At 46.8% G+C, this 25,983-nt stretch overlaps 1 protein-coding gene across 1 annotated transcript in view; it reads right to left on the bottom strand.

Moving 5' to 3' along the window:
- Window positions 1-25,983, bottom strand: part of ATP6V1B1 (ATPase H+ transporting V1 subunit B1) — a 67,874-nt gene that overhangs the window by 17,041 nt on the left and 24,850 nt on the right. The window contains exons 3-5 of the mRNA XM_083757148.1: window positions 19,364-19,462; window positions 11,608-11,701; window positions 1,537-1,614 (exon numbers count right to left, since the gene is read on the bottom strand). Coding sequence (XP_083613274.1) covers window positions 1,537-1,614; window positions 11,608-11,701; window positions 19,364-19,462 — 271 coding nt within the window. The remainder of the gene's footprint in view (window positions 1-1,536; window positions 1,615-11,607; window positions 11,702-19,363; window positions 19,463-25,983) is intronic.

Here is a 25,983-nt window from a genome sequence, read left to right as displayed (position 1 = left end):
ACGTCACGGGGTGTTGCGGGGATTAAATAAGGGGTGGGAGACAACCATGTAGACCATCTTGAGAAGAAGAAGAAGAAGAGTTTGGATTTGATATCCCGCCTTTCACTCCCTTTAAGGAGTCTCAAAGCAGCTAACATTCTCCTTTCCCTTCCTCCCCCACAACAAGCACTCTGTGAGGTGAGTGGGGCTGAGAGACTTCAGAGAAGTGTGACTGGCCCAAGGTCACCCAGCAGCTGCATGTGGAGGAGCGGAGATGCGAACCCGGTTCCCCAGATTACGTGACTACCGCTCTTAACCACTACACCACACTGGCATAAATGCAAAAAATAAATAAAGGCTCCCTATACCAGGGACCTTGCCAACAAAGGTCCGTATAGTGAAAGCTATGGTTTTCCCAGTAGTGATGTATGGAAGTGAGAGCTCGACCATAAAGAAGGCTGATTGCCGAAGAATTGATGCTTTTGAATTATGGTGCTGGAGGAGACTCTTGAGAGTCCCATGGACTGCAAGAAGATCAAACGCATCCATTCTTAAGGAAATCAGACCTGAGTGGTCACTGGAAGGACAGATCGTGAAGCTAAGGCTCCAATACTTTGGCCACCTCATGAGAAGAGAAGACTCCCTGGAAAAGACCCTGATGCTGGGAAAGATGGAGGGCACAAGGAGAAGGGGATGACAGAGGACGAGATGGTTGGATGGTGTTCTCGAAGCCACAGACATGAGTCTGACCAAACTGCGGGAGGCAGTGGAAGACAGGAGTGCCTGGCATGCTCTGGTCCATGGGGTCACGAAGAGTCGGACACGACTAAACGACTAAACAACAACATACCAGGGATGTGGGCAGCACTGTGGTCTAAATCACAGAGCCTAGGGCTTGCCGATCAGAAGGTCGGCGGTTTGCATCCCTGCGACGGGGTGAGCTCCCATTGCTCGGTCCCTGCTCCTGCCAACCTAGCAGTTCAAAAGCACATCGAAGTGCAAGTAGATAAATAGGTACCGCTCCGGTGGGAAGGTAAATGGCGTTTCTGTGTGCTGCTCTGGTTCGCCAGAAGCGGCTTAGTCATGCTGGCCACATGACCTGGAAGCTGTATGCTGGCTCCCTCGGCCAATAAAGCGAGATGAGCACCACAACCCCAGAGTCAACCACGACTGGACCTAATGCTCAGGGGTCCCTTTAGCTTTTACCTATACCAGGGGTACTGAAACCCGCTTTCATTGCCTGAACTGGGTCCCTCCCTAAGATCCTACTGATTTCGGCAGTGTTGGCAAAAAAGGAGAGGGGGGGAGACCCCAGCAGCCTGATATAAAGGAAGTACTGGTAGATAAATAAATGTGGGGGAACAGAGAAAAAACCATGGGGTTTTCTCTGCCTGGAAAAATTGAGTTCCTTACTTATGACCGTGACACTATGGGAGACCTGTTTAAGAGCAGAGGGAGGTCAGGGCTTTCACCGGTTCCCTTTGACAGTGTCTTTTTCGGAAGGGATGGGTCCAGCTGAATCCCTCCCCACCTGCACAGATCAGACTCAGGTCTCACCGTTAATGTCCAGGAAATCTTCTGCCATAACGGTTGGTCCTTTGTCGATGGGTTTGGCAGAACCGTTGAAGACTCGGCCTATGGAGAGACACAGGTGTGAGAAGGAGGGCCTGGTGTGAGACACAACCACAGGTATGCACGGGAATCATCTTTGGACATCAATCACCCTAAGAGCACGTGGAGAGGCTGCTGGATCCAGCCAATGGCCCATCTAGTCCAGCCTCCTGTTCTCACAGGGGCCAACCGGGTACCTGCGATAAGACTGTAAGCACAAGAGCATATTTTTCCTTCTGTGGTTTCCAGTAACCAGCATTCAGAAGCAATTACTGCCTCCAGCCATAGCTGTCAATGTTTCCCTTTTTTAAAGGGAAATTCTCTTATTCCGAATAGGATTCCTCGCAAGAAAAGGGAAAAGTTGACAGCTATGCCTCCAGCTGTGGGCAGCAGAGCAGAGCCATTCCATAGCCCCAACGGGCTTTGGGGAATTGCCTCTTTTTGAGGTTGCAGAGTTTGGAGAAACTAAAGGGGAAAGTGCGAGATTGGTTACACTATGCTCAGATTAAAGAAGTTTTTAAGTCAGATAAAAAGTTAGGATTCCAGGTGGAAAAATCAAAGTTAGAAACAGAACTGTTAGAACCCAGCTCTAAGATACTTTCAAGAATGTATAACTTGCTGCTAAAATGGAATACACAGGATGAAACGGTCAAATCAGCTATGATAAAATGGGCACAGGACATAGGGTATAACATTATGTTTGCTGACTGGGAAAAGTTATGGACCACAGGTCTGAGATTTACGGCATGTAATGCCTTGAAAGAAAACATTATGAAAATGATATATAGGTGGTACATGACTCCAGTCAAGCTTGCAAAGATATACCATGTGTCTGACAATAAATGTTGGAAGTGGAAAGAAGCAGAAGGAACATTATTTCACCTCTGGTGGACTTGCCCTAGAGTGAAGGCTTTCTGGGAAATGATATATAATGAGTTGAAAAAGGTATTTAAGTATACCCTCCCTAAGAAACCAGAGGCCTTTCTTTTAGGCATTGTCGGCCAGAGTGTGCAAAAGAAGGATTGAACTTTTTTTATGTATGCTACAACAGCAGCAAGGATACTCATCGCTAAATGCTGGAAAACTCAAGATTTGCCCACACTGGAAGAATGGCAGATGCAACTGATGGACTATATGGAACTGGCGGAGATGACTGGTAGAATCCGAGACCTGGGAGAAGAACTGGTGGAGGAGGATTGGAAGAAATTTAAGGACTATCTACAAAAACATTGTAAATTGTATGAATGTTAAGAAAGATGTAAGATTGGTAATAAGATGGCTCCAACAAATTAGTTATAAGGAATATAAGTATAAATGCAACGGAAAGATAAGACAAATTTTGGATAAATAATATTCTAGAATTAAGATTTAAAGAATAAGAGTGATTTAAATTCTAAAATTTGAGACCTAATATTGGACAATTACATAATATAAATCGAAATAAGTAAATAATTTGCTAGAAAAATTTATGTGTTCAGAGTGCAGGAACAAGAGTTGTGAGGAAGTCCAAAGATGAGAATGAAATGTGGTTATTGAAAAAGAATATGTATTTATGTACGTTGTTTATTGTTTAAAAATTTAATAAAAATTATTTTTTTAAAAAAAGGAATTGCCTCTTTTTAAGGGAAGGGCTGGTGATGTGATGTTTTTGCTGCAATGATCGTCAGCTGTTGGTTAGAGGGTGGTGCTGACAAGGTTGCAGGTTTGATCCATATTCCTGCATTGCAGTGGGAATTGGGGTTGCTCGTGTGTAAGTTGCTGCTACCCTTGGCAAACTGCCTGGTTAAACCTTTCCCTGGCTGCACAGCCCTTACTCCGCGGCTGTGTCAGTCACTGGCAGAATCCGTCAGTGGGCGTTTCTTGAACTTCTTCCAGCAAAGAAGTTCTTTGACGCCCAGTCTCCGCCTACTCTCCCTGCGCAGAAGTCTTCTGCGCAGGGTGGGTGTGGCCAGCGGAGGACCTGTGCTCTCCCTGCTGGTCTCTGTGGAAGAGTCCTGGAGCCATCTCTCCGAAGCCCTCCCCTGCTCCCCTTTCTTCCTGGTGTCGCGCTGATCTCCTTCCCCAGTGGATGAGTTCCCCTCTCCCTGCTGGGCCCTTCTCCGGCATCGCTGGAGGGCCTTACCTCCACTCCTGGCTCCGATGGCAGTTCCCTGACATCATCCTTCCAACTCTACGATTCTATGCTTTAATAGATATTTCATACGATCTTTCAATAGATCTTTCATATATGAGAACAGTCAACATGATTTTCTCACTGCACCAGGAGAAATGTCGAAAGCAGAGACATCCCTTGTGCATCGCCTTCATATATATATATGAAGAATGGTCTATGCTACAATTCAACCCTAAACTGAAGACCCATATTGTTAGATCTGCACTTCTGAAGCCAAGCCCATATAGCTCTGTTAACCAATCTTTTAATTTTTCTTATAAACTTTTACGCACCCATTATCTATGCTTAATTAAATATTTTATGTACAGTGGTACCTCAGGTTACATACGCTTTAGGTTACATACCCTTCAGGTTACAGACTCCGCTACCAGAAATAGTGCTTCAGGTTAAGAACTTTGCTTCAGGATGAGAACAGAAATCGTGCTCCAGCGGCGCAGCGGCAGCAGGAGGCCCCATTAGCTAAAGTGGTGCTTCAGGTTAAGAACAGTTTCAGGTTAAGAACAGACCTCCAGAACGAATTAAGTACTTAACCCGAGGTACCACTGTATATGTTTAAATCTATGTTTGGTTCTTGCTCCTATTTATTTAATAATTATTCATTTAGATTCATTCTGTTATGCTACTTAATTAGGTGCTTGTGTATGCTGGTCTATGACCATAATAAAGTACTTGACTATCTGTCTGTCTATCTGTCTCTCTATCTATCTATCATCTATCTATCTATCTATCTATCTATCTATCTATCTATCTATCATCTATCTATCTATATCTCTATCTATCTATATCTCTATCTATCTATATCTCTATCTATATCTATCTATCTATCTATATCTATCTATATATATCTATCTATCATCTATCTATCTATCTATCTATCTATCTATCTATCTATCTATCATCTATCTATCTATCTATCTATCTATCTATCTATCTATCTATCTATCTATATCTCTATCTATCTATATCTCTATCTATATCTATCTATCTATATATATCTATCTATATCTATCTATCTATCTATCATCTATCTATCTATCTATCTATCTATCTATCTATCTATCTATCTATCATCTATCTATCTATCTATCTATCTATCTATCTATCTATCTATCTATATCTATCTATCATCTATCTATCTATCTATCTATCTATCTATCTATCTATCTATCTATCTATCATCTATCTATTTATCTATCTATCATCTATCTATCTATCTATCTATCTATCTATCTATCTATCTATCTATATCTCTATCTATCTATATCTCTATCTATCTATATCTCTATCTATCTATATCTATCTATCTATCTATCTATCTATCTATCTATCATCTATCTATCTATCTATCTATCTATCTATCTATCTATCATCTATCTATCTATCTATCTATCTATCTATCTATCTATCTATCTATCATCTATCATCATCTATCATCTATCTATCTATCATCATCTATCCATCTATCTTTAATTCTATTAATCTTAAATTGTTTTTAATGTGCTTTTTCTCCTATGTTTTTGGTTGTTTCTATTTTATCTGCAGGATGCCTTCAGTAAAGGGGAAAAGGGGGGGACATAAATAAATAAATATAAACAGCTAAAAGAGGCTCCTGGGAGGCCAGAGGGACCTCGCTGGAACAACTCTTGGGTTGGGGCAACTGGCTAAAATGTTTTACAATGTATTAAAAGGTTCTAATTTTGATTCCTCTCTTTTGTATTTGTCAGATTGGGGTTGGTTAAATGTTTAGCTGGGGTTGGCGGTTATTATAATTTGGGTATAACTGTAAATGGTTTATTATTGTTGTTTTTGTTGTTATTGTTATTACTGGTTTCTATTGATTGATTGATTGGTTGGTTGGTTTGTTGCCTGTATAGGATATTCTGTTTTTTAATGTTTGATGTTTTGTTGTGTTTTTATATATGTTGTAAGCCACCCAGAGTGGCTGGGGCAACACAGCCTGATGAACAGGATCAATAATAATCAATCAATCAATCAATCAATCAATCAGTGTGTGAGCTGATAGTCCTGTACAGGATTGTGCAGAAAGCAGCCAAGTTCTACCCCACCAGCAGAGGGTGCTGACTGCGTTTCAGAAGTGCCATGCTGGGGGTGGCACATCCTGGTCAGGATTGGCGGTGTGTGTGTGTGTGTGTGTGTGTGTGTGTGGCTTGTGCTTTTGCTCTCACCTAATCCTCAGGTGCTGGAGGAGACTCTTGAGAGTCCCATGGACTTTAAGAAGATCCAACTTCTCCATTTTGAAGTAAATCAGCCCTGAATGCTCACTGGAAGGACAGATCCTGAAGCTGAGGCTCCAAGACTTTGGCCACCTCCTGAGAATAGAAGACTCCCTGATGTTGGGAAAGATGGAGGGCACAAGGAGAAGGGGACGATAGAGGATGAGATGCTTGGACAGTGTTCTCGAAGCTACCAGCATGAGTTTGACCAAACTGCAGGAGGCAGTGGAAGACTGGAGTGCCTGGCGTGCTCTGGTCCATGGAGTCATGAAGAGTCGGACACGACTAAATGACTCAACAACAACAAACCTCAGGAGCAGAGCGTTCAAAGGAGACTGGGAGGTATATGTGTGGAAGGAGTGTCAACTTGGCCCCACAACTGTGGGTGCCCGGGACCATGGTGCCATGCAGCGTGCATGGCCCTGGCACCAAAATTTGTGGCCGGCCCCTCCATGGGGAATTTTGCGGATGCTGGGGCACCCAGGGCCCCAAGGATTTGGCACCTATGGTGTGTGTCACTCTGAGCGGCTAAGCTGCAGATCTTGCAAGCGCAACACACCAGCCTTGTTTTCCATCTGCAGGTGCTTCGATTGAGCAAAGGTTTCCCTCTGCTCTTTCTCTCCTCCCTTATGCCCCCCCTCTCCTTTTCTTTTTTGTGCTTCAGTGATGTGTGTCTAAGACAAATAGAATGCGTCGTGGTGAATACCAAACTTACTGGCCTTTCATGGTCCTCTGATCTCCTTCCTCCCGTTTCCATCTTGGCATTGATCTTCATTTGCTGTGACAAGGACAGTGCTTTTCTACCGTCCCTCTTAAAGGACCGGAAGAAAGTTGTTGCGTGTTGGGGGGGGGGACTCGCTGGTGAGGGGGAGGCAGGGAGGGAGAATGCAGCTGTATTGATTCCTCCCCTGCGGTGGCCGATAGCCAATCTATAAAGAGGAGGTGGTCTGGCGGATGTTCAAGACAGATCTTTGGGCAAAAAGGTTAATTTGGCCACCTAAGGAAATGAGTCGGTGGGGGGCAGAGGAAGATGATGGATGGTGACTAACAGATTGAGGTTGAATCCTGACAAGACAGAAGTACTGTTTTTGGGGGGACAGGGGGCGGGCGGGTGTGTGGGACTCCCTGGTCCTGAATGGGGTAACTGTGCCCCTGAAGGACCAGGTGTGAAGCCTGGGAGTCATTTTGGGGTCACAGCTGTCCATGGAGACACATGTCAATTCTGTGTCCAGGGCGGCTGTCTACCAACCCTATCTGGTATGCAGGATGAGGCCATACCTGCCCGCTGACTGTCTCACCAGAGTGGTGCATGATCTGGTTATCTCCTGCTTGGACTACTGCCATGTGCTCTCCATGGGGCTACCTTTGAAGGTGACCCGGAAACTGTAACTAATCCGGAATGCGGCAGCTAGAGTGGTGACTGGGAGTGGTCGCCAAGACCATATGACACTGGTCCTGAAATACCGGCATTGGCTCCCAGTATGTTTCTGAGCAGAAGAAGAAGAAGAAGAGTTTGGATTTGATATCCCGCCTTTCACTCCCTTTAAGGAGTCTCAAAGCGGCTAACATTCTCCTTTCCCTTCCTCCCCCACAATAAACACTCTGTGAGGCGAGTGAGGCTGAGAGACCTCAAAGAAGTGTGACTGGCCCAAGGTCACCCAGCAGCTGCAGGTGGAGGAGCGGAGACGCGAACCCGGATTCCCCAGATTACGAGACTACCGCTCTTAACCACTACACCACACTGGCTCCATTCAAAGTGTTGGTGCTGACCTTGAAAGCCCAGAATGGCTTTGGCCCAGTATACCTGAAGGAGCATCTCCGCCCCCATCATTCAGCTCAGACACTGAGGTTCAGCAGCGAGGGCCTTCTGGCGGTTCCCTCCCTGCGAGAAGTGAGGTTACAGGGAACAAGGCAGAGGGCCTTCTCGGTGGTGGCGCCCGTCCTGTGGAACACCTTCCCATCAGATGTCAAGGAAATAAACAACTATCTGACTTTTAGAAGAGATCTGAAGGCAGCCCAGTTGTTACTGTTTGAGGTCCTATTGTGCTTTTAATTCTGTTGTGAGCTGCCCAGAGTGGCTGGAGAGGCCCAGCCAGATGGGCAGGGTATAACTAATGAATTATTATCATTATTATTATTATAGGTGCAGGAGATGCGGCCGTGTGCTGAAGCTCACCTTGACTCGGGTGCTCAGACCAGCCCCTGCTCTGCCCACCTGGACCAGGCGGCCTTTGCAGAAGACCCACCTGGTCCAGGTGGGCTTGACCACCCAAGATCCTGCCCCCTCCTACCAAAAGGTATGTCCGGACAACCGTTGTTGGAGGGAGGTGGCAGCTTGGGAGTGGGACAGCCATGGCCCATTTTTGGCCCAGTAGCCTCTGGTCTCCTCCTGTTTTTAGCCATAAGGGCGGATAATACCCACTGGGTGACCCTCCTCCATGGTACAATGCTAAGAGCATTGGCTTTGCATGCAGAAGGTGTCAGGTTCGAATGCTGGCGTCTCCATGCTGGGTTGGGGACAGCTGCCCCACACCCTGGAGACCTTCGCTGCAGAAAACACGCTGGCGATGTAGAACCCCGCAGCCAGCTGCAGTGAACCCTGGTGAGCCGTGGGTTCAATCCTGCTGGGTGCTTTTTCTCAGGCTCTTCTTCCGCTCCTCATTTATTTATTTAGAGCTTTTGAACCCAGCTCTTGAGCCAAAAAGGCTCTCAGAGCATCCATACAATCTGAACACAGCAGTCCTTACCCTGCAGGCTTACAATCTGTTTTTAAAAATAGAATGGCACGCCATGCCACGACACACAAGGAAAGGGGCACTGGGATGGCAGAGGAAAACCAAAAGTCAGGCTCCAGTTGTTCCGATAATTGGCAGCTGGCACAGTCCAGAGGCAAGGAGGTGCTCGATGCAGCTGGGCCTCCAGCAAAGGTGATGAAATTAGAAGAGAAACTGATGGGATGGCTGTGCCTGAGGCCTGATGGAGCTAGCCTTTTCACAGTTCATTCCTTCATTATATTTCTATGCCAATTTTCACTGACATAAGTCAGAATACAATATGGCTTACATACAATAAATTGCATTATTATTATTAATTTTAATTTTAATAATAATAATAATAATAATAATAATAATAATAATATTTATACCCCACCCTCCCCAACCAGAGCCAGGCTCAGGGCGGCTAACACCAATAAAATCACAGTTAAAACATAATTAGGGGGGAGACGGGGGGGGGGGGAGAGAAAAAAACAAGCAAACGCCAATTTAAAATACAGGTTAAAATGCAATTTAAAATGCAGCCTCATTTTAAAGTAGCTGATAAATCAAGACCATAAGGGGAGGGAAACATAAGGGTCAGACCGAGTCCAAACCAAAGGCCAGATATAACAGAACATCACAACTGCAACATGAACCGTGTAAAACAATTACGAACCATCAGTAAAACTAACGCCTTCTATAAAACACTTTGCAAAATGGCTTAAAAAATAGGCTGAACCGCACAACCGCAAGAAAAGTCCTATTACCAACTTCACAAACCGTTACAGCACTCATAATCCACAAAGCAGCATTGACAACGTTAGCAAGACCCACAGGAACCCAGCCCTGCTGAATTCACCCTCCCTCTCTCTCCCTGCCGCCATGCCTCATAATCTTCCACTCGGTGCATCAAAAGACAGATCCATAGCACAGCAGAGCTTAGGATGGAGGGACTCAGCTTCCCAGTTCTCCCACTACTTGAATCCTCAGCACCACCCCAAGGGAGGAGACAGACCAGCCTAATCCCAGGGTCAGTGCCTAGGCCAGCATTTGCCAACCTGGTGCCCTCTTCATGTTTGGGACGACAACTCTAGGGTTGCCATACGTCCGAAATTTCCCAGACATTACCGGGATTCGGCTGTTGGAAACAGTGTCTGGGTGGAAATCGCTGAAATGTTCAGAAAAATCTGGGTGTAGGCCAACCCATGTCGGAAGTGTAGATTTTGGCGAATTTACTTAAAAATAGATCCAAAAGTTCTTTTTATTTTTTTTAGATTTTGCAAAAGTTCTGGGCAAAACTTTAAAAAGCTCCACAGCTTTGGCAACCCCAAACAACTTTTGGGTCTGGATTTTCACTTTTTGAAATATGGCAATCCTAGACAACTCCCAAGCCATCAATGCTTATCTGAAATTCCTGCATTGCAGGGGGTTGGACTAGATGACCGCCAGGGTCCCTTGCAGTTCTACAGTTATATGATTCTAACTCCCTTCAGCACCCCCCAACAAGCATTGCTGGAGTGAACCCCCAGATGACTCCTGGGGGGGCAGGGAGGGGCAGCTGTCTCCCAAATTAATAAAAATCAATAAAAACACATTGCAGGCTTGATTATTGTAACTCGCTCTATGCGGGGCTGCCCTTGAAGCTGACCCAGAAACTCCAGCGGGTGCAGAATGCCGCGGCGAGACTCCTTACGGGGTCCTCGCCACGGGATCACATTCATCCAGTGCTTTACCAACTGCACTGGCTCCCGGTGGAGTACAGGGTCAGGTTCAAGGTGCTGGTTTTGCCCTTTAAAGCCCTATATGGCCTAGGACCCAGGTACCTACGGGACCGTCTCTCCTGGTATGCCCCGCGGAGGACTTTAAGGTCCACAAATAACAAAACTTTGGAGGTCCCAAGTTGCAAGGTGCTTAGCTTGGTCTTCGCTAGGGCCAGGGCTTTTTCAGTATTGGCCCCAACACTCTGTCACAAGAGACCAGGGCCCTGCAGGACTTGACATCTTTCCGCAGGGCCTGCAAGACAGAGCTGTTCCCCCTGGCCTTTGGTTTGGACTCAGTCTGACCCTTCTGTTTCCCTCCCCTTATGGTCTTGATCTATGGGCTACTTTTAAAATGCGGCTGCATTTTAAATTGCATGTTAACCTGTACAGTGGTACCTCGGGTTAAGTACTTAATTCGTTCCGGACGTCCGTTCTTAATCTGAAACTGTTCTTAACCTGAAGCACCACTTTAGCTAATGGGACCTCCTGCTGCCGCTGCGCCACCGGAGCCCGATTTCTGCTCTTATCCTGAAGCAAAGTTCTTAACCTGAAGCACTATTTCTGGGTTAGCGGAGTGTGTAACCTGAAGCGTCTGTAACCTGAAGCATATGTAACCTGAAGTGTATGTAACCCGAGGTACCACTGTATTTTAAATTGGTTTCTCCCACCCTATTATGTTTTTACTGTAATTTTACTGGTGTTAGCCACCCTGAGCCCGGCTCTGGGCGGGGTATAAATAAAATTTATTATTATTATTATTATTATTATTATTATTATTATTATTATTAAACTGAGGTTCTGCCCCCCCCCCAACAAAAATTCTGGCTATGCCCATGGCTCCTGTGGCTCAGAGCCAGTTCCTGTCTCCCACTCCAGCACCTGAAAGCCTCTCCCTGCTTCAACTCCTTCGATGGCAGCCAGGGCCATCTCCCGCTGCCCTTTGGCCTTTCCCTTCTCTTTCCTTTGTTCCTGCAGCCTCTGGCGGCCTTTTCGCTCCCCCGACGGGATTAGCTCACACTTCACTTTGCAGCTGTAACAACGCATTACCCGAGACGGATTCCTCCTCCTCCCCGATTCCCCCGTTTTTTACGTACCAAGCATGTCCTCGGAAACAGGTGTGCGGAGAATGTCCCCCGTGAACTCGCAGGACGTCTTCCTCGCATCGATCCCAGATGTTCCTTCGAACACCTGCAAGGCAAGGGCCCCAGAGGGCAAGGACCCAATTACGGGCAATTAGGGAGGATTAACGGCAAATGAGGCCAGGCAGGTCCAGATGGGAAGGGAGCAGGGAGAGGGGGCTGCGGTTTGCGCTGGGCGATCTGCGTTTGGAGGAATTTTCGCCAGCAAGATTAAAAGGAAGCATCTCTCTTATTGCCTCTTTGGCTCCTCCCCAGAGACTTTGGCTCTCTGGGTCTCAGTCTCCCATTTAAGCCAAAGAACATAAAAACAGCCAGTGGCTTTGTCAAGTCCAGCAGCCCGTTTTCACAGTGCCCAAACTCTAGGGTTGCTATATTTTGAAGAGCAAAAGAGGACACATTTGCTGACTTTTACTTATAACTATGGGAGGCTGGTGGCGCTGTGGGTTAAACCACAGAGCCTAGGACTGGCCGATCAGAAGGTCAGCGGTTCGAATCCCCCCAACGGGGTGAGCTCCCGTTGCTCAGGCCCTGCTCCTGTCCACCTAGCAGTTTGAAAGCATGTCAAAGTGCAAGTAGATAAATAGGTACCTCTCCGGCGGGAAGCTAAAGGGCATTTCCGTGCGCTGCTCTGGTTCGCCAGAAGCGGGTTAGTCATGCTGGCCACATGACCTGGAAGCTATACGCCGGCTCCCTCGGCCAGTAAAGCGAGATGAGCGCCACAACCCCGGAGTTGGAAATGACTGGACCTAATGGTCACGGGTCCCTTTACCTTTACTTATAACTATGGACTCTCCATACGAAAAGGAGGGTGTGTCCTGGAAAAGGAGGACATATGGCAACCCTACCAAACTCCCCATAGAACCTAGGAATCTCATTATTGGCACAAAAATGGAAGCAAGAAGAATTACCGACAAAAGAAGAATGGTGGATGAAATTGATGGACTATGCAGAACTAGGTAAATTAACAGGAAGGGATTGAAACCTGCGGGATCAAAGATTCTTAGAAGATGAGTAAATATACGAACTATTTGAAAAGTAATTATAATGAATAGATTACGCTAGTAGGACTGTAAGAAGTTTTGTAAGGAGGATTATTTGAAATATTGCAAGAAAGATTATGAGGAGAATTATTAGTTAATGATAATTAAGAGTAATAGAGAAATTAAGAAACGCAGAATAAGTGATAAGAGCGAAAAATCATCAGAGGTATTGATGGAAGTCTAAAACATTGTATAAGAAAATAAGGTACGTTATACAGTGGTACCTCAGGTTAAGTACTTAATTCGTTCCGGAGGTCTGTACTTAACCTGAAACTGTTCTTAACCTGAAGCACCACTTTAGCTAATAGGGCCTCCTGCTGCTGCCGCGCCTCCGGAGCACAATTTCTGTTCTCATTCTGAAGAAAGTTCTTAACCTGAAGCACTATTTCTGAGTTAGCGGAGTCTGTAATCTGAAGCGTATGTAACCTGAAGGTACCACTGTATGATTGTTGGAAATGATATGTAAAAAAACACACAATAAAAATGTGTGTGTGTGTGTATATTCTCACTGTGGTCAACTCCACTCCTTGATGTCTTGAAAGACAATGGAGTTTGCCTCCAGGGGTGAAGTGAAATCGCTGTGCTAGCAGCACCAAAATGGCTTCATGAACACAAGGGTAAATAATATCAGGGCTGCAGCAATGTCTAAGTATTTTACCTCCAAGACTGGACAAAGGACCCCGGTCCTGAATGGGGTAACTGTGCCCCTGAAGGACCAGGTGTGCAGCCTGGGAGTTATTCTGGACTCACAGCTGTCCATGGACGTGCTGGTCAATTCTGTGTCCAGGGCAGCTGTCACCCAGCTCCATCTGGTATGCAGGATGAGACCCTACCTACCCGCAGACTGTCTTGCCAGAGTGGTGCATGCTCTACTTATCTCCTGCTTGGACTACTGCCATGAGGTCTACCTTTGAAGGTGACCTGGAAACTGCAACTAATCCGGAATGTGCCCAGCTAGACTGGTGACTGGAAGTGACCACAGAGACCACATAACACCGGTCCTGAAAGACCTACATTGGCTCCCAGTACGTTTCCGAGCACAATTCAAAGTATTGGTGTTGACCTTTAAAGCCCTAAATGGCCTCGGTCCAGTATACTTGAAGGACCGTCTCCAGCCCCATTGTTCTACCTGCATTACTGTATTTTAATATTTTGTTGAAAGCCACCCAGAGTGGCTGGGGAAACCCAGCCAGATGGGCAGGGTACAAATATATTATTATTATTATTATTATTATTATTATTATTATTATTATTATTATTATTTCCTCTCAAGTCTCCTCTTTCCCAGGCTAAACACGCCCAGCTCCTTCAACCATTCCTCATCAGGCTTGGTTTCCAGACCCTTAATCATCCTGGTTTCCCCCCACCCTTTTTGCCTCCACAGCCCCCACCCAGTTGGTTGCGTAAAGAGGGAAACTGAGGTGTGCAGACCCCATTGGGTGGCCCAAGGCGCCCTCCTCTCTCTCCCCCACATGATGCGCTATGTTTGGAGCAACTGGCCTCAGTTGCTTGGTGCCGCCTGGATCCTTCCCGGCATCCTTGGCGGAGGGGGGGGGACCCGCGTCACCAGCATCCCTTCTGACTTGGCATTTTTGGAAAACCACTGCAAGGGAAGGAGGTCCCCAGCGCTGTTGTCATGGCCATTGCAGGCCTCGGTTAGCCGGAGGGAAAAGCACCTTCTTCTAATTCATAGCTGCCCACTTTTCCCTTTTCTTGCGAGGAATCCTATTCAGAATAAGGGTTTTTGTTGTTTAGTCATTTAGTTGTGTCCGACTCTTCATGACCCCATGGACCAGAGCATGCCAGGCCCTCCTGTCTTCCACTGCCTCACATAGTTTGGTCAAACTCATGCTGGGCTCTTCGAGAACACTGTCCAGCCATCTCGTCCTCTGTCGTCCCCTTCTCCTTATGCCCTCCATCTTTCCCAGCATCAGGGTCTTTTCCAGGGAGTCTTCTCTTCTCATGAGGTGGAGCCTCAGCTTCATGATCTGTCCTTCCACTCAGGGCTGATTTCCTTCCGAATGGAGAGGTTGGATCTTCTTGCAGTCCATGGGACTCTCCAGAGTCTCCTCCAGCACCAGAATCCAAAAGCATCAATTCTTCAGCGACCAGCCTTCTTTATGGTCCAGTTCTCACTTCCATACACCACTACTGGGAAAACCATAGCTTTTACTATACGGACCTTTGTCGGCAAGGTGATGTCTCTGCTTTTTCAGATGCTGTCTAGGTTTGTCATCTCTTTTCTCCCAAGAAGCAGGCGTCTTTTAAGGGAATTTCCTTAAAAAAGGGAAAACGTTGACAGCTATGTTCTAATTGGGTCCAGCATGCCTTCCCCTCCCCTATCCATTCTGAAGGGACCCCCGAAAGGCTCCCTTTGATCGGAATAATATTTGACATCGTTTGAAGGCAGTGACCTCCGGACCACTGCTTTAATTAGATCTGTGTGGCCCCTTGTGAAAGAATGTTCACACGTCGGCCAGCTGTTGCGGCAGGGCGGGCTGGGGGGCTGGGAAGGGTGGAATAAGCCCCCCACCCCAGCTCCGTGTATATCAGGCTTTCCCTAAGCGGCTTCTGCCAAAGGCTGGGCAGGGGGTGCCGGCGAGGCTGACTCCCTAATAGGATTAGAAGGGCCCTGCAGAGGTCTCCGTGGCATTAGAGGGCTGAAGTCTGGCCGCTCGCCAGCAGAGGTCCCCCGCAGGTCAACCCCATGGGTCCCTCGCCTCCACAGGGCTACTGGGCTCAAGGCGTTGGTCATCAGAGCAGGACAGGCGGCAAAGGGCATTCTGCGCAATCCCAGAGGGCGAGAAAAGGTCAGGGGGTTTAGAGAGGCGAGCATCCCCGGGGAGGCACCTGCTTCTCCGCACGGAGGGGCAAACTGGGCAGCCCCCTCCCAGCAGAGAGAAGAAGACCCTCTGCCTTGCTGGGCCTAAGTCCTGTGCTTAGAGAGGGTCCCCTCCTTTCATGATCTGGTCCTCTGGATAGAGCTGCTGTGAGGTCACGGAATGCGGACAAACATTCTGGGTGCTGGTGAGGGAAAGGTCCGTCCTTGTACATTGACACTGTGGAAGGACAATTTGGCTGGAAGAAAACCTGCAGGGTTGAGATTGCCAACTTCTTTCTTTCTTTCTTTCTTTCTTTCTTTCTTTCTTTCTTTCTTTCTTTCTTTCTTCCTTCCTTCCTTCCTTCCTTCCTTCCTTCCTTCCTTCCTTCCTTCCTTCCTTTCTTTCACGGGCGCCACTGCCTTTAACAACAGCCAGATGGTGGAGGGAATTTAGCAAGGAGAGCTGTTGTCTCCAAGTGAGGTCTAGCTAGCTTCATCAGCCAAGTCTCCACAGGTCGGGCTTCTGTTAGAGGCATGGCAGCACTGCTGGCGAAATAGTTGGCAACCCTCTCAGGAATAGGAGGGGATGTGCTTGTGAGGGACGGGCACAGGCTGGAAGATTGGGGTAAGAAAGGGAAAGACGGGTGGAGCTGAGGCAGCCGAATGAGAGGTACAAATGACTAGGAGAAAAGCAACCTATAATAATAATAATAATAATAATAATAATAATAATAATAATAATAATAATTTATACCCCGCCCATCTAACTGAGTTTCCCCAGCCACTCTGGGCAGGTCCCAATCGAGTGTTAAAAACAATACAGCAATAAATATTAAAAACTTCCCTAAAGAGGGCTGCCTTCAGATGTCTTCTAAAAGTCAGATAATTGTTTATTTGCTTGACATCTGATGGGAGGGTGTTCCACAGGGCAGGTGCCACCACCGAGAAGGCCCTCTGCCTGGTTCCCTGTAACCTCACTTCTCACAATGAGGGAACCGGCAGAAGACGAGAAACTACTTTTTTTTAAAAAAAAAAAATGGTTGCTGTTTTTTGAAATCTCCCCAGTGCCCCAGTTCAAAAGTCGCCCCACACACCCTGGGCCATGTCCCGCTGTCCTGTGTGTGCGCCTCTGTGGAGAAACTTGGCTTCCCTTACAAAGGGCCTGCCCACTGTTCCCTCTGGCCCCACACACAATGGCTATGTGGCCCCCGGAAGGCTACCCTGAAAGGGATGTGGCCCGAAATCTTCCCCACCCACCAACATCCTTTCTGGCTTCCTGGTTTCTCTATCTGCGCTAGAGCTTTCGATTTGACTCCCGGAAATCTCAGCCTTTGATTTGCTTCTCTGAGTCTCAAGTCAGTTTCCCTCTAGCGCATTATGTATTTATGGCCCTTGTACTTCCAGGTCTTCCTCACCTGCCCAGGTGTCTCAGCCTTGACTTTTGGCTTGCACTTCAAGAACAACATGAAGCATCAGCTTCTCTTTCCTGCAGAGACGTCTTAAGCAGAGAACGAACCGCATCCTGAAAAGGCAAAGGGCCAAGGCTGCTGCCCTGTCTGCTTTTACTAGGGAGTAAGGAAGGGGAAGAATTCTGTCCCAAAGGAAAACAGAAAACTGCCGCCATTTGGATGGATAGCATTCAAAACTCCGGCAAATTGCGCTTTTTGAGAAGGTATCCCACAGACTAAAAAGTATATGTTATTTCTTATACGAATATTGCGTGTGGCTCATTTAAATCTTATTGTCAATAATGGAGCTCATGGGGGAAATACTTTTATTTTCATTCATCTTTTATTATTTGTAAAGGGGATCTTTGTATGAACTGATACTTCTACTATCTCTTTGGAGCTGTGCTGGATCTTTGTATTTTTGTCCTCCCCCCAAAATGGTTTAAATCTGCCACAATCTGCATCCTCCTAAAAGAAGCTTTCGCTGCCATGATTTTCTTTGGAGCCTTCAAACGTTCTGTAAATAATTACGTTATTTTCTGCATTGTTGTTGACGTATCCCTGCCACTCAAATGTGTTGAAATGACATAATTAATTATGTTGGCTCGGCCGTAGCAGATAGGGAGAAAACAGCATTGGTTTTGGCAGAAGGAAAGTTGTAAATAAAAATATAAGAGCATTGGTCAATCAGGCCAAAGGGACCCATCAGGTCCAGACTCCTGTCCTCACAGTGGCCAAGCAGATTCCTGTGCTTTGTAACCATGTTTTTGCACCATTGCAGCCCCACGCAACAGTAGATGCATGATTTTTTTGGTGCAGGCTGTAGCCATGGACATGCTATGTGATCTGATGGTGAATTTGGGGTGACCCAATGCAAAAATCCTGAGGATCCATGGGCTTTTACGTCCCCCACCCAGACAGCCTCCTTTATCACTAGAGTCCCTTATCTCCCTCCCAATCGCTTGCCGATCAGCTGTTTCCTTTCAACACCCCCTTCCCTCTTGTTTGCCTTAGTGTCTTTTCATTAGCTGGAGCAATTTTTCGCTCCTCCTTTTCTTCTAATTTCTCTCCTCATTCCTTTAGTCTTCCTCTCTCCTCTCCTTGCAAGTTTGCTGTCTTTACCTCCCCCCTCCCAGGCAGCCTCCTTTATCTCTAGCATCCCTTATCTCCCTCCTGATCGGCAAACGATCAGCGGCTTTGTTTCAACACCCCCTTCCTTCTTTCTAAAAAAAAAAAAAAAAAAAGCATGATCTGCTTTTCTCCCCTGGGTAATTTGGCTCCAGGGACCACACATTCACTCCATAAGATGCACAGACATTTCCCCTTACTTTTTAGGAAGAAAAAAGTGCGTCTTATGGAGTGAAAAAATACAGTAAATGAGGATGTGGGAGAATTCAACTCTCCTTCCTTGGATATTTTTAAGCAGAGGTTGGGTGGCCCTCTATCATGGATGCTGTAGCTGAGATTCCTGCATTGCAGGGGGTTGGACTAGATGTCCCTCAGGGTCCCTTCCAACTCTCCAGTTCTATGGTCCTCTGATTCTGTGTACAGCACCTTGCGCTTCTTAAAGGTGGGGTACAAATGCAAAGCAATGGCTGTGCTCTGTCGAAATGTCCCAAAGGTGAGCAATGAAAGCAGGGGACAGGCTTATACCCTCCAACCTTTCTCTGATGAAAACAGGGAAGCCCTATTCCGCCATGATCATTTTCCTATTTATACCCCACACAGCTGACTGGGTCGCCCCAGCCACTCTGGGTAGCTTCCGACATATATAGGTAAAGGTAAAGGGACCTCTGACCATTCGGTAGAGTCGTGGCCGACTCTGGGGTTGCAGCGCTCATCTCGCTTTATTGGCCGAGGGAGCCAGCGTACAGCTTCCGGGTCATGTGGCCAGCATGACTAAGCCGCTTCTGGTGAACCAGAGCAGCACACGGAAACGCCGTTTACCTTCCCGCTGGAGCGGTACCTATTTATCTACTTGCACTTTGACATGCTTTCGAACTGCTAGGTTGGCAGGAGCAGGGACCGAGCAACGGGAGCTCACCCTGTTGTGGGGATCCGAACCGCTGAGCTTCCGATCGGCAAGTCCTAGGCTCTGTGGTTTAACCCACAGTGCCACCCGCGTCCCTCAGACATATATAGAAACACAATAAAACATTAAACATTTAAAAAACCTTCCCTCTACAGGATTGCCTTCAGATGGCTCGGGGGGTTGGATAACTCCATCCCCTGCAATGAAAATAAGGGCGTCCTAAGGAAAAGTGGGACATTCCGGGATCAAATCAGAAACTGGGACGGCTTCTCTAAATCAGGGACATCCCTGGCAAATAGGGACACTTGGAGGCTCTGGTTCAAATCGAGTCCCACTGAGACACGGGGTCAACAGAGTCGGTCTCACCCACCTGGATAATGGCTTTGGAGCCGGACACTTCCAGCACTTGGCCGCTTCGCTGCGTGCCGTTCGGGAGGGTGAAGTTGACAATCTCTGCATACTGGGCAAACTGCAAGGAGAGAGAAGGAAGGCAAAGGTTAGAGCAGGGGTCTGGTGGGATTGTAATGTAATCAAAAAAATTTGGGAAATGATATATAATGAATTGAAGAAAATGTTCCACTTAACATTTGTTAAAAGACCTGAAGCATTTTTGTTAGGGATTGTAGGGAAAGACCTGCCAAAAAAGCTGGAAAACATCTTCATGTATGCGACAACGGCCGCGAGAGTCCTAACAGCACAAGGATGGAAGACGGAAGAAATTCCAATCAAAGAATCATGGCAAGAGAAACTGATGGACTATGCAGAGCTGGCAAAATTGACACATAAGCTACGGGACAAGGATAACTGTGACTTCAAAGATGAATGGGAACCCTTTACAAAGTATTTGAAGACGCAACAAAGTGAATTGGACTCCTTGGCAGGTTTTGAAAAAACACTCACAAACTCTTCATTGACAATAATCAGTTAGATTACTTTTTATACAATTTTGTAACATGCAGAGAACAGCATTTACAGAGAAACCAAAGATTGGAACTGAGGGAAGTTGGGGGGTGGGGTTTGTATGGGAGGGTGGGGGGAGGGAGGAAAATGGGGGACACACACCAAAGATGACATGTTTTTGGAACAGTTACAGATAGGTAGCCGTGTTGGTCTGTCAACATGGCAGAAGTGTGCATGCACACGAAAGCTCATACCAAGAACTGACTTAGTTGGTCTTTAAGGTGCTACTGGAAGGAATTTTTTATGTTTTTGGAAAATACCTTTTGTTTAAATTGTTAATAAAACAATATTTTTTTTGAAAAAACAGGTTAGCGCAGGGGTGAGCAAACTTATTGCGCCTTGGGCCAGTGTCTCCAGCGCCGATCGCGTGGCAGGCCGGAGGGCGGGGGAACGCATGCCCATACGCGTGCGCACACGCTATTTCCGGCGCACTTCCGGGTCAGAAGAGCACCGGAAATCGCTTGTGCGCATGTGCACGGGAAGTAACCCAGATGTGCACCAGAAATAACGCTTGTGCATGCGCAAATAATGCTTGCACATGCACACAAGCTGTTTCCAGTACTCCTCTGACCCGCATGTGGTCAGCCGTGCAGCGCAGCCCCAGTAAGAGTGGGCGGTGGCAGCGGGCGGTGGGGGTTGCCGCAGGCTGGATAAACAAGTCCCGTGGGCCTTATCTGGCCTCTGGGCCTTAGTTTGGGGACCCCTGGGTTAGAGGAACGGCAGGAGCAACGAGGCTGCCAGAAAGAGCCAAAGATGGTAGCAGGAGGGTCATACTAGTGCAGGCATAGGCAAACTCGGCCCTCCAGGTGGGCCTGATCCTGCAGGCTCCTCCTATGGAAGCGTCATTTCGCTAGGACAGGCATAGGCAAACTAGGCCCTCCAGATGTTTCGGGACTACAACTCCCATCATCCCTAGCTAACAGGACCAGTGGTCAGGGATGATGGGACTTGTAGTCCCAAAACATCTGGAGGGCCTAGTTTGCCTATGCCTGTCCTAGCGAAATGACGCTTCCATAGGAGGAGCCTGCAGGATCAGGCCCACCTAGTCCAGCCTCCTGTTCTCACAGTGGCCAGACAGATGCCTGTAGGAAACCTGCAAGCAGGATTCAAATGCAAGAGCAGGACTCTCCCCTCCTGCGGTTTCCAGCTACTGGGATTCAGAAGCATTGCTTCTTCCAACCGTGGAAGCAGAGCAGAGCCATCCTGACTCTTAGCCCATCGATAGCCCTCTCCTCTTCCTTGAATTTGTCTGGTCCTCTTTTAAAGCCACCCAAGTTACTGGTCATCACTGCCTCATGTGGGAGGAGGTTCCGTAGGTTAACTATGCATAGACTGACTGCCGAGGCAGGATGAAGGAAATAAGGACGAAGATGTGAAGCAGCGGCTCCTCTAGTGATTTTAAGGCACAAACAAGCTCAGGAGCTCTTTTTCATAGACTTGGAAGGGACCAAGAGGATCATCTAGTCCAACCCCGTGCAAAGCAGTGATCTTTTGCCAAACGTGAGACTCGAACCCACGACCTTGATATTACGAGTCCCATGCTCTCCCAACTGAGCTGTCCCATGCTCCAGATCAATGTTTTAACGGAGACTGACTTTAATCACGTTACGGATTTTGTTGTTGTTGTTGCAAGCCTTTCGGAATGATAGGAGGGCTGCATACTTTGAACAAAAACGTTGCAATATTTTAAAGAAATGCACTGACGCCCTCAAGGAGTAGTCAGGGCTCCTCACCCCATGGCTCTCACAAGCCAGCCATGAAGGTGGAAACCATCCCGTTGGCCCAGGCTATCTGAAGGACCACATTCGCGTCATCCGCCTCAACCTGCCTGGGCTCTAAGCTCTTCAGGGGAGGCCTTGCTCTCGGTCCCGCCCCCCTCACAGGCACACCTGGTGAGGAAGCCGGACAGGGCCTTATTGGTGGTGGCTCCCAGACATTGGACTTCCTTCCCTAGAGAAGCCAGCCAGACTCCTACTTTGCTGTCCTTCCTCCGGCAGGTGAAGACCATTTTATTCCAACAGGCCTTGGGGAACTGACAATTTCCTTGTTTGTATTTAAAAAAGAAAAGGGCTTTTTAATAGTGCTGTGCTGTTTTTTAACAGATAATTTTTTATACTGTTTTCATTCTACATAGTTTAATTACTCTTTCACTATTATCTTTCGTAAGTTTTTCGATACCATGCTGTTTCAGTTTGCGTAAGGTGCCTTGAGTCCCTGTCATGAGAAAAGGCAAGGTATAAATAAATAAACTAGACAGCATCTTAAAAAGCAGAGACATCACCTGGCTGACAAAGGTCCATATAACAAAAGCCATGGTTTTCCCAGTAGTGATGTATGGAAGTGAGAGCTGGACCGTAAAGAAGGCTGACCGTTGAAGAATCAATGCTTTTGAATTCTGGTGCTGGAGGAGACTCTTGAGAGTCCCATGGACTGCAAGAAGATCCAACCTCTCCATTCTTAAGGAAATCAGCCCTGAGTGCTCACTGGAAGGACAGATCCTGAAGCTGAGGCTCCAAGACTTTGGCCACCTCATGATAAGAGAAGACTCCCTGGAAAAGACCCTGATGTTGGGAAAGATGGAGGGCACAAGGAGAAGGGGACGACAGAGGACGAGATGGTGGGACAGTGTTCTCGAAGCTACCAGCATGAATTTGACCAAACTGCGGGAGGCAGTGGAAGACAGGAGGGCCCCCCAGGGGGTCACGAAGAGTCGGACACGACTAAACAACAGCAGCAAAATAAATATAATATTGATGATAGTTAGTGACACTTTGCCCCTAAAACCAGTTACTCAGTGGTATAGTGCACTGGGGTTTGGAGGCTTTTTTGGGCTTTAGCCACCCACAGACTGCGCCTTAACTCTTGGCATCTACTCACACCCCCAAGTTTAGCCTCGTTCTGCCCTCCTCCATCCTCCCAAACATGCCCCTTTTCTGCTGAGCCTGTACTTTGGACTTTAAGCCTTGCCAACCACTACAACGGAGGGGGAAAACCTCTGTGATCCGGCTCTTTAATTGATCTTATTAATCCCCCTTCCTGCACCTATCAGGACGACAGGGCCGCATAGAAACGGTGTATTGTGCTGGGCACGGCCCCACAAAGCTTCAATTCATCCCAGAGCACATTCCCTGCTTGAATTTGGAATGTGGGTTTTTTAATTGGCCATATCATAGCTCACTTGGAGACCTGTCAACTGGGCAGGGAGTGCCAGAAATTAGGTCCTTTCTACATTCCTACTGTTCCTCACTCGGGGACTAACCAGATTTGTTGGGATGTAAGCCCCTTTGATTTTAATGGAACTTGTTTCCAAGTAAGCCTGCTCACCTGCCACCCACTACGACCCTTGGCGGCTGCCAGTGGATAATAATAATAATAATAATAATAATAATAATAATAATAATAATAATAATTTATTTATACCCCGCTCATCTAGTTGAGTTTCCCCAGCCACTCTGGGCGGCTCCCAATCAAGTGTTAAAAACAATACAGTATTAAATATTAAAAACCTCCCTAAACAGGGCTGCCTTCAGGTGTCTTTTAAAGATAGGATAGCTGCTTATTTCCTTGACATCTGATGGGAGGGTGTTCCACAGGGCAGGCGCCACTATCGAGAAGGCCCTCTGTCTGGTTCCCTGTAACCTCACTTCTCACAATAAGGGAACCGCCAGAAGCCCTCAGCGCTGGATCTCAGTGTCCAGGCTGAACGGATAGAAGTTATGATGGCTCAGTGGAACCTCCATAGCCAGGGGAAATCTATCTTTGCACCCCAGGCACTGCGGACAAAGGAAAGGAGCAATTCATGCCCGGCTTTGCAGAAGCAGCTGGCTTGCTGTGGAAGGGAAATGCTTGACCATTTGGAACCCTCTGGCTGGGCTCTTTTGACCAAAGAGATTTTTAGCCGATAATGTAACTACGGTTGACAATAATTGTTCTGCCTGGCTTTTGGCTTGGAATCGATCCCCTTCCCCTCTTTCCTTTCTCCTTCTGTGATGGAACTCCTATTTGGGGACTTCTCTGGCTTTTTTCTGGCTCATGTAGGACCAGTCTGGATAGTTAGCCTTGGTGAAGATTTGACGTTTTCATCCCCAAAAAGTTTTTGATTTGAGTTTCCATTGAAATGAGGCTGCATTTTAATGTTGTATTTTAATCTTGTTTTTAAGTTGTATTTTAATCAATTGTTTTTATACTTGGTGTTGGCTGCCCTGAGCCCAGTCTTGGCTGGGGAGGGTGGGGTATAAATAAAACAACTTCTTCTTTCTCCTCCTCCTCCTCCTCCTCCTCCTCCTCCTTCTTCTTCATGACCACCTGGACATGAATGCCCCTTTCTTGGGTCAAGGTGGTGGAGAGAGTGGTGGGCAGAGCAGTGGTAGGAGTTTCTGGAGGATAGGGGCCATCTGGATACATTTCGAAGTGGGTTCAGGCAGGGTTTGTATGTAACCCGAGGTACCACTGTAGTGATGTATGGAAGTGAGAGCTGGACCATAAAGAAGGCTGATCGCCGAAGAATCAATGCTTTTGAATTCTGGTGCTGGAGGAGACTCTTGAGAGTCCCATGGACTGCAAGAAGATCAAACCTCTCCATTCGGAAGGAAATCAGCCCTGAGTGCTCACTGGAAGGACGGATCCTGAAGCTGAGGCTCCAAGACTTTGGCCACCTCGTGAGAAGAGAAGACTCCCTGGAAAAGACCCTGATGTTGGAAAGATGGAGGGCACAAGGAGAAGGGGACGACAGAGGACAAGATGGTGGGACAGTGTTCTCGAAGCTACCAACATGAGTTTGACCAAACTGTGGGAGGCAGTGGAAGATAGGAGTGCCTGGCGTGCTCTGGTCCAGGGGGTCACGAAGAGGCGGACACGACTAAACGACTAAACAACAACAACAGTTAAGCCTGGGTTGGAGGGGAGGGGAGCTATGTCTGAATTAGAAAACAAAAAGATTGAAATGAAAGCGAGGTCAGCATTGGACAGAGAAATCCCAAATTTGAATTAAAGTCAGAAAAATAGGCAACTGGGAGGACTTCTGTTATTTTTATCAGACTGCTGTGATTGCTATTCTTGTTAGGTGTGATTTTTTGCAGTTGAATTTTTTTGTACTTGTAAGCTTTTAGAATTGTTTTCAATGTTGTATTTTCAATTGCTCGGGTGAAGAGTGGGTTATTAATAAAATAAAAACTAAAAACAATGCACTGCTTATTATGGAATGTATTTATAGAACGGTTTCAATTCTCCTGTGTTTTATGGGTGTCATTTTATGGGTGTTTTATGGGTGTCTATTTATTAATGTATTTCTGGTCCACACTTCATTCCAAATGATCCCAGGGCGAGGCACAGCAACTCAGCTTAAAATTAGTTTAATGCACCTGCTTTAAGTTAAATTGAATACACCTGCTTGCATGGTGTTTCTCTTATTATGTCACTATGTAGTAAACTGCCCTGTGGCATTTCAGTGAAGGGACGTGAATTAATTATTTAAGTAATTATGAAGAAATAAATCAGGACTCTGCATGTGCTCATTTACTTGTTTACACAGCTCATTGTTAAACTATGGAAATGGCTCCCATGATAGATAAAGGTGGTTTAATTATATTGATTTTGATTTATCTCAGTTTCTTCCCCATTTCTACGTTCGGCTCTTCGCATAGCTCACTCGGTAGAGCAGAAGTCTCTTAATAAGTCTCAGGGTTGGGAGTTTGAGCCCCACTTTGGGCCAAAGATTCCTGCATTGCAGGGGGTTGGGCTAGCTGGCCCTTGGGGTCCCTTCTAACTCTACTATTCTCTGATTCTATGGTTTCCACATTCGTCCGCGAATTTTTGTTTAAACAAATCCTCGTGAAAATTCAGCAGCATTTTGGTGCAAATTTCTCGTAACATACACATCTTTGCATAAAATCACCCCAATACGCACATTTCTGCAGCGCAATTGACCCTAAAATAATGCACCTCTGCATGTTATTTCTGGAAATATGTGTGTGTTGATATGCACACTTTACCACTGCAGAGACATTATGGTACATGTTGCTTAGCTGAAGA

Source organism: Podarcis gaigeae (assembly GCF_964106915.1).
Source record: "Podarcis gaigeae genome assembly, chromosome: 9".
Taxonomy (NCBI): Eukaryota; Metazoa; Chordata; class Lepidosauria; order Squamata; family Lacertidae; genus Podarcis; species Podarcis gaigeae.
This window is presented reverse-complemented; position numbering and strand designations above follow the sequence as displayed.